General features: G+C 40.1%; 1 protein-coding gene across 2 annotated transcripts in view; it reads right to left on the bottom strand.

Annotated features, from left to right (window-relative positions):
• The window catches only part of UBE2O (ubiquitin conjugating enzyme E2 O), a 103,310-nt gene that overhangs the window by 87,618 nt on the left and 5,866 nt on the right, over positions 1-9,826 (bottom strand). For both annotated transcript variants that reach the window (XM_085861915.1, XM_085861905.1), the window contains exons 2-5: positions 6,218-6,280; positions 5,071-5,181; positions 2,423-2,520; positions 1,693-1,756 (exon numbers count right to left, since the gene is read on the bottom strand). In XM_085861915.1, the coding sequence (XP_085718041.1) occupies positions 1,693-1,756; positions 2,423-2,520; positions 5,071-5,181; positions 6,218-6,280 (336 nt within the window). The remainder of the gene's footprint in view (positions 1-1,692; positions 1,757-2,422; positions 2,521-5,070; positions 5,182-6,217; positions 6,281-9,826) is intronic.

Below are 9,826 nucleotides of genomic sequence, written 5' to 3' on the forward strand. Positions count from 1 at the left end.
GTGTACCACGGCCAGAAATCCATTGCAGACTTTCAGCACAATATGGAAACAGTGCTTTACCGCAGCGGAGTGTGTATGATTGGATTACCATGTTCAAAAAAATAGTAGCACAAGTGTCACTGATGATGAACGATATGGACACCCATCAACGTCCACAACAGCAGAAAATATTGAACAAATCCGCGCCATGATTCTGAATAACCGACGGTCGACGATTGACGAAGTGGCACAACATCTGAACATCGGCCATGCTTCTTCTCATGAAATCATCGACAACCGACTTAGCTTTCAAAAAGTTTCTGCAAGATGGGTTCCAAAACAACTCACAGAAAAGCACAAGCGCAACAGTGTGACAATCTGCCAAAGCCTTTGAACCGCTTTTGTCATGAAGAGAATGCTTTTTGAGATACATCGTCACTGGAGACGAGAAGTGGATCCGCCATTATGAGCCAGAGAGCAAACACCAGAGTATGGAGAGGAAACATCCGACCAGTGTGACCACTCCTTGGCTTTTTTCACAAGATCTTGGCTATTCGTTGTTCACCTTGGCATCTTGGTTTTCTATAGGTTTTCTTGGCGTATAGCTTTTCTATTATCATCGCTTTTCCGAAACCTTGTGAATTCTTGGCTTTTTTCATTGGCTCACCTTGGCATTTATGAAAATGAGGAGTGGTCACACTACATCCGACATCACCGGTAAAAAAGAAGTTCAAAAGTCAACCATCGGCCGGAAAAGTGATGTTCACACTTTTAAGGGACTTATGAGGCCCAATTTTGGAACACTATCAAGAGGGGGGCACAACGGTAAATGGTGTCCGTTATTGTAAAATGCTCTGGGACCAGTTGAAACAAGCTACACGATGGAAACGCTCAGTGGTTATCTGTGTGCTGTTTCTAAGAGTGAGCTTTTTTCCCCGACTGGTAAAATTTCACTTGCCCAGTCATATTTGTTCCTGGGAAACAGCATTGCTGAAAACAGTTAGTAGCATCAGCATTTTTCAACGTCATTACCTCTGCCACCGGAGGTGGATGGAGGTTATGTTTTCAACCCTGTTTGTCTGCCTGGTAATCTATCCATCTGTGAGCAGGATATCTCAAAAAGTTATGGACGGATTCGGACGAAACTTGGTGGACAGATTGGGCGTGTGACAAGGAAGAATTTATTAGATTTTGGAGATTGGATCTGGATCGGAGAATTTTTTCAATGATTTTTCACTGTTGAAAGATGGGGTCAAAAAATGATATTTAGCACGATATCTCAAAATGTTGTGGACGGATGACAAAACTTGGTAGATGAGTTAGGGAGGTGACAAGAATGAGCAGATTCAATTTCAGTTCAGTTCTGGCTGCAGATCCGACCTATCAGTGGGATACTAAACGTAAACTGTTCAACCTGGTAGAGGGAGGTATGCTCTCTACTAAGTGCCATTCTGATATTAAATGTTGAAAACAGCTGGTGGCATCCTCAATAGCTGCATGCAAATCACCAGCTTTTATGGAGAAGCCTGTAACCTAGTCATATTTTACTGTTCCAAAAAGGAAATACAGAAGAACAAATAAGTAACACATTTGGCCCATTTCACCAGTGTCATTGTATCATGGAATAAATTGGTGTTGTTACTGAGAAACAAAAAACGAGAACAGCAAAATAAACAAACAAACAAAAAAACGTTTGGCCAACTGCTCTCTTACCGAGTCACTGCAATGAGGGTTCACGTCCTGTAACCTGCAAGCATCGTCTGCATCCATGTAGCACCTAAACGAATAGAACATCAGATCCAATAATACTTTGCAATTCCTTTCTTTTTCTTAAATCAACAAGATGTTCATTCAAAATGTATGCGATGTGGTCGAGCAAGCACATAAGAACGTTTCATGTTCAATCCCTTCATTTCCCTCTTTCTGTGCTAAAAATTCAAATGCCAAACAGCATTTTGTCCATTTTATACTGATGCCATTATATTACTACTCATGCAAAATGCACTGACTTATCAAAAAGAGGATTTAGTGTAGCACTGTAAAAGGGGCTAGCTCAACTACAGGCAACCGTGTCAAAATTTTCGGATCAACTACACTCAGCAGACTCGCAAAATGCAGGAATTTAAAGCTTTTTCGGCCTTGCACTGTGTCATCACAGCACTATGTACTGCAAGACAATGTCAGTGGAACATTAAATAAAATAATGTCACAATATAATATTAAAATATCAAAGACCACGATTTGAAAAATGATGAGAATTAAATTACATTTCAAAACGAATGACATCAATGAGACATCCGACTTGAGGCAAAACGTGAAAAGCTGCAAATAGAATCAAGATGTAGACCACTGTTCGTGTCCGTGTAGTTTATATGACTAATTCTGGCATTTATTACCGAGGCCAATCACTATTCCGAAAATCACAGGACAAGACAATTCTTACTGAGCCCCATTCGATAGCTGAAGAGCAAGTTGAGTCTTCACTTCGAACACTCGGCCCAGCCAGCAATCAAGCACCACATAGTCTCCATACACAAACGGCTGTTAGACAAGGACAAAGCAAAAAAAAAAAAAAAAAAAAAAAAAAAAAAAAAAAAAAAACATTAGCTAGGCTCATGTTGCATGAACTATGTCAGGAAAAGAAAGATGACACAGGTTCAATGTAAATTGGTGTAAAATGAGCACAAACATGAAGCACAAGCATGTGATATTACACAGACAATCATGGCCCAGCCAAAGCAACACAAATATTTATGCAAAATGTGCAAAGTAAAATTGATTACTTAATGGTGCAATATTTTCCATCAAAGGCTGTGAAATGAATAAACCAAAAAAATATCAGATCTCGTAATGGAAGTTTTTCAAATGTGAATCGTTTCCCTTTATGTTGTATTTTTTAATTTTTGCTGTCATGTTGTGGTACAAATTCCACTGCTTGATAAAAGCTCAGTTATTTTAATGATGCAATCGTGAAAACATTTATGGAGGACGTACTTTCCTATCAGACACCGTTACTTATTAGATCAAAGGCAAGAAGAGGCCATTTGACTCCAAACAATGTCTGCATCACATCATATTTATCCATCGATGAAGTTAAAATGAAACGTCAAAAATGCTCTGTCAATGGGTGTAAAACATTATCAATTGTCAAAAAAGAAATAAATTAAGGAAAACTAAAACACTTTTAAAAAGTTAAAGTCAAAGATTTTTTAAAAAGAAACATTTCATTATTCCATCAACCTTGACTTGGATATATTTATAAAATCCAATCATGCAAAACAAAAGTTTCCAAAAATCTACTGAAGTTGCATTTCATCATCAACATGATCATGTACCATGTCCTTTGCCAAAGCAGTTAAGAGGCGACAATCCTGGTTGGGTCGCAAACTTGCATTTACTGTCTTATTTTCCATCTAAGGATGTGACGCAAAAGAAAACGAAACAATACTCAGATCGATAACCTGAAATGATTTTTTTTCTTCTAACTTTTGTCTCATTTAACCTCCTGAAGAATAAACGGTTTGATTTTGGACGAGTTAACACATATAAATAAAAAAGTAACCTAAATAGATAATAAGATTGCTGGATTATATTTACCCCGCACACCAAGCGAAAAGTGGGGTGAAGCAATTGGTTCGCTTTGTCCTGTCTGCCTCCAGACATCAGTTTATGATCGAGGAACAACTTAATCTAAATTTAATTACACATTTAACGTGTTAGATAGGGTGATGTAAAAGATGGTGGTAAACTTCTAAAAAGAGTTTATTTGTTTTTAAGCACACTTTAAAACCTTCATTTTACTTTGTTTGAATTACATCCTTGATCACTGTAGAACACAAATCACCTTCTTGTTACTTCCAAAAAAAACTTCAGTTTCGCAGTACTTGTGCAAAATATTTTACCATTTTACGCCACCTCGACCAATCACGTTTGCCGCTGTATTCTGTCTTGGTATCCAGCAGGCTCTCATTGTTGCATGCCGTGAAGATTCGGCGTAATACTACTCGCCAGATCGGCTTTCGGGACTATAACCTTGTCCTTGGATGATTTTTATGGTCCTGATCGAAAGGTGTCTGGATTCCAGTCGATTCGGTGCAAAAGACGGTTTATCTGGACATCTCACCGACGACTGATGCCACAAAAAATAATAATAATCGCCAACTGATGCGTGCGCACACACGCACGCACACATCGATACGATGCCAGCAGCCATTAAGCATTGGGGGATATCAAGATATTCAGACAAAATTGCAGCTCATATGAAATATAGATCGCGCTCGGAAATGCAAAGCAAGAGTTGAAAAGAAAAACTCACCATATCATTTTTCTCAACACTGCACATGCTAAAGTGTTCCATGAACTCTCGAGTTTTATCAATGCTCTAGTGTCACACATGTTAGTCATGTTTCCTTTTTAATGCATAAACCATGATGTTTGAGAAAGATTAAAATTTGTTCTCCGACATTGCAGGGGGAAGCCAAATGAAACAACATATTACAAATGAAACAAATAGAAAGTCAATTCACATAAATCTTTCATTCAGACACCGAATACTGACGTTTGATTTACCCACACACCACTTACTGAACTGTCATGCACTCCGTAAGAGATTTGATGTGTATACATTATTCAACCTACAGGTAGATTATGGTATCAGCCCAAAGGTATACTTTTGCTAAAGAAGAAATCCGTACGATAGTTATGTCCCTGTGACTGCAGATTAGACAAAAGCAGCTTAATGTTCTATCATCGAATATCAGATCAAAGGCACTCGAGTCATATCATGTACCTCACTTCAACACTCATCCCGACTCGAACAGTGTGACCTCCGACAATCAGTTTAGCTTCCGTTGAGGGAATTTTACCTTGGACTCCCTCCTCTCCCATTCAATACGGATTTTGCTTGGTTTTAATGCATTAACGTACAATATTTCTTGAAGGATAAAAATAAACAAACAAAAAGAAAGATCTCATGAAACACAAAAGTAGAAAAGCTGACACTGCATTTTCTTGAGCGGTAGAGTGTGAACATATTTGCGGAAAAAAGTACAATTTTGTAAATATTTAGGAGGGTGAGGGCTTGGTGCTCACAGTTATGGCATCAAGGTCTTTGCTGTTCACAGGGAAGAGAAGATCAGATGTTCCCAAGAGCGCAAGGGTGCAGTACACATTGACGTTCAAAACCGTGCCACACTGACCATCCTGCACTCAGTGAAAACCGAGACAAAGAACAAATATCATCACCAAAAACAATGCAGCCTTTTATTACGAGAACTTTTTTCGCAAGGTTAAATGATCCAAGAGAAAGGCCGAGATACTCGATAAATGATCAGATGTTATATACTGTATGTGGAAAAATATGGAACACATTCATACCACCACAGATGTTAAAAAGAACACGTGCCATTTTTGTTTCCCCTCGCATCACACCTCTTTCCTTGTGATCGACTTTCACTTTTCTTCCCTCTCATCACCCATTCCCACACAATCACCCACATCTTCTCCTTCTCAATTCACTTCCCCCTCCCCCAATCCCCACCTTCATAACAACCCTTCCCCCTCCCTCAAATACAAAGCTGAATGTCTAGGCCCATTACTTTTGCATCGTAGACAGGTTGGTAGCCTCTCTCTATTCTACAATCTCCTTTTTGGTCTTGTATCGTCTGTCCTCTCTTGGCTCTGTCCCTCCCACATTAATGTAAGGTGCACGCAGTCTACTACCAACCCTCTTCTTGTAAATTCCCAAAATCCAGGCTTCCTGTTCACCTCCACTCATTTGTTCCTCTTTTGTCTCGCCTGTGAAACCAACACCCCGAGTCTGTTCATCCCCATTCTTCCGTCCAGGGCTTCAAGACAGGTGTTCACGGCTACCTCAGCTCACCTGTACGATACTCACGATCTCTTCTTCCCCAAATTACCCCATTCCCCGACCCAACTCTTTTCGTTTCTTCGTTGTCGGTTGGTTTGTTCCTCTTCTGCTTCATCCCCATTTTCCCCTTCCTCTTCCTCTTCTTGCTGCGTTTCATTCAGCTTGTGTGTGGCCTGTTCACCCACGGGTGTCCTTCTGCCCATCCCCTTGATGTCAATCTCAGCTGTTTTATGTTTCCCCTTTTCCATTTTGCTTTCTCTAGCCCTCCCATGAGCCTCAACCATGTACATAAAAAAAAAAATTGCAGACTCAAAAATGAATCAAGACATGTAGGTTGAGGAAGCATTCTACATAAACAGGCAAACGTACCGTCCCCAATGCAATGTAATGCACCATGTCTCGGGGTATAACGGAGCGGTCAACAAGCTTGAGCTGTGGGCACAGTAAGAATACATCACAATTACTAATCTTTGTATGCACAACACCTAAGCCCACGGAAGAGGGAGGGGACGAATGCACCGGTACAGCAGATTATGCAACAAGAAAATGAACAAACAGCAAAAGGAGAGAAAATGAAGGAAGGAAGGAAAGAGTGATATGCTCATCAGAGGGGTGGGTTAACGGAGTTGAAAATATCAGGGGCATAAATGAAGAATGACTGGAGGCAACGATTTACCGTACGTACTGTAAACATGAAACCATCGAGGGAAGAGTGTGAATGACACAGTATGTGGAAGCAAGACATTTAACGGATAGTGCAACAAACGATTGCTATCGTGGGGTTTGCTCACTGGCTGTGATCATTTCTAATTCATCGATACATCAGTGAGTCAGTAGATTGTAAATATAGGAATGGCCTGGAAAAGTGTTCAGCCTCAAGCAAAACTAAAATCTGTAAAATGTCAACCCTGGTAAACTCAAGAAGCTTCATAAAGCACTGATCCTTGTTCTTCAGTGATTTTTAATGTAACGTCACTCCTAAAGTGGCTCGAAAGCACCGCTAAAGTACAAAAGGGGAGAGAGGAGGAGGTTGGGACCATACTCTGTGCAGAGCGTTGGTGCTGCTTCAGGGGCATTCCATGTCAAGTGTACACATTTTTCAGCGAAATTTTGACACATCGTCTCAGATTTTACTCTTTTTTTTTGTGCAAGTGTTTGCATCCACGGTAAAACATTATGTGTCAATTTTCAGACCTGGGGGCCCAACAGGGCCCATTTTAGCCCCCCCCCCCAAATTTGGGCACCCCCGGTTGACCCACAATCTTCCAGTGGCCATATCACAGGTTGTAGTGGTCCGATTTGGAAGATCTTGGTATCAAAATGCTCGTAAAAGCGAGATCTTTCGAATCGCGTAAAGTAAAATCACTCTGAAACAGTAATTCAAAAAGTTATAGTTTGGGACGCTCTTTGACCTTGGGCCCCCGCCCCCCAGGGTAAACCGATGAACCTGATTTTTTCATGTGATAATACCCCTTCATATACTCCAACACCTCAGCATAAATGAAAATGGGATCTCAATGTGATAAAGTGTGATGATGGTTTTATTGCTCGGGGTCCACACATCACTAATTCTTGATTCAACATTGGGCAACGTTTGCCGTCATCGTACCAATGACGTCACCTGCTGGCAGGCGACTTCATGTCTGAAATTGACAATCATCATCTCTGGACTATATATATATATATATATATATATATATATATATATATATATATATATATATATATATATATATATATATATATATATATATATATATATATATAGCATCATTTGCGAAAAATTATTCGGCCTATTGTGTCCATTGATTTTTAAGTGTACATTTTTTGTATAACCATCATCGAATTAAGTTATAAATGAGATAATCTCAGTTTTTGCATATTTTGCAGTAAGCATGGCGACTGAAGATCGAAAGGAGTTCCGAAAATACTGTTGCGATCCGTTCAGCTGCCATAAAACGAAACAACGAAAAGATCTTCGCAATGTGTCAAATGATATATTGATGAAATTTTCTTCAAAGGTGAAAAAAGATGACAGACTTTGTACTTCGTGCAGAAAAAAACTCTCAGTTGTCACCAGAGCATATTGAAGAATCATCTTCGACCAGTTTGAAATTATCATCAGAAGGTACTATCGAAGGCATTGCAGAATCTATTTTGACAGATGAGGACGAGGAGGTTTTTGAGCGAGAAGCAGAAGTTTACCTATTAAACCAGTCGTTATCGATGATAGGCGAAAGCCCATTCGACGAACAAAAGGCGGAAAGGAACCCAGGGTACGTTCCTGAAAAGCGAAGTAAAGTGGATGATTCTGTGCGAAAGAAATTAGAACTAGTTGCTGGACCAAGCACTGCAGAGAAAACACAAAATACAGCGTCAAAATGTGATGAAAACTGCATGCCAGAGGTGATCAAAAGCCTGAAGAAAAATATGTTGTTTCGAGCCGTTTGGAGCAAATACGTAAACTGACAATATTTGCTAGGAATGAGCATCAGAGGGACGATGAGTGAATTCAGTTGCTCCCAAAGAATGGCTGTGCAAGCCAAAAATTTAGAGAAAGAAAATGGTATGCTATCGTCTCCAAATCCCAAACAGGGTAAAATATTGCCTGACAAAGTGAAATCCGCCGTAACCGAATTTTACCGAAGTGATGAAGTCAGCCGAATAATGCATGGAAAAAAGGACTGTGTGGTGGTCAGGAATGAACATGGAAAAGACCAAATTCAAAAGCACCTGGTACTAAACAATCTCAAGGAACTGTTTCGGAAATTCAAAGAGAAGAACCCTGGCTTGAAAGTTGGATTCGCGAAGTTCGCCATGCTCCGTCCCTCGGAGTGTGTCCTGGCCGGTTCAAGTAGTACACACAGTGTATGTGTATGTACGACATCAAAATGTGAAACTCATGTTGTTTAGTTCCAAAATGCCACAGATAGCCGAACTTCCTAACTATCATGTGATAGCACGCATAGTTTGTAACCCAGCACAACCGGCATGTTATTTCAGAACTTGTGAAAGTTTCCAATCAATTGAAGACTTCAACATCGAGCAACTGAGTGCTTATGAACTCGAGGATATTGATGAAATTCAGTTTAAACGGTGGACATCCACCGACAGATCTGAACTGAGCTCCATGGTCCTGCCTTTGGAAGAATTCATTAATCAATTCTGTGAACACGCGGTGAAATTAGTGAGACACGACTTCACTGCCAAGGCCCAATCTCAGTTTCTGAAAAATAAGAAAGACGAAATCGGTGAAGGAGAATTTGTCATTATTGGAGACTTCTCAGAGAACTATTCGTTTGTCGTTAAGGATGCAGCCTAAGGATTCCATTGGAAATGCTCTCAAGCGACAATTCACCCCTGGGTTTACTATTTCAAATCGGACGATGGCAAATTAAACCCCGATTCGTTCACGATTATATCAGAATGCAATACTCACGACGTTGTCTCAGTCCACCTCTTCCAAAGAATGCTCATTGAACACTTGAAATCTAGCTTTGGAAATGTAAAGAAACTTTACTATTTCTCAGACGGTTGCGCTGGCCAATATAAGAATTGCAAATCCTTCATAAACTTATGTCGTCACAAATCAGAGTATAGTATTGATGCAGAATGGCATCTTTTTGCCACAAGTCATGGCAAGAGCCCTTCAGATGGCGTGGGAGGTACAGTCAAACGAGAAGCAACACGTGAGAGCGTGCGTCGAGCTTACGACAGTCAAATTATTTCTCCAAAAGATCTTTTCGCCTTTGCTGAAAATGGTTTGAATGAAATGAAGTTCGGTTATGGGATCCAAGAGGCGTATGACGAGGAAGAACGAAATCTGGAAGAAAGGTTAAAAACGGCCAAAACTATAGCTGGAACTCAAAAACTTCATGCTTTCATCCCTATTTCTGAAACTGCTCTTCAAGTAAGCGAATTCAGCCTTAGCGAGGAACACCGTATCGAGTCAGCTATTTCAAAATCTACACCAACTTT

The sequence above is a fragment of the Eptatretus burgeri genome, chromosome 2, assembly GCF_056783735.1.
Source record: "Eptatretus burgeri isolate ZD-2024b chromosome 2, Ebu_testis_v1, whole genome shotgun sequence".
Classification (NCBI taxonomy): domain Eukaryota; kingdom Metazoa; phylum Chordata; class Myxini; order Myxiniformes; family Myxinidae; genus Eptatretus; species Eptatretus burgeri.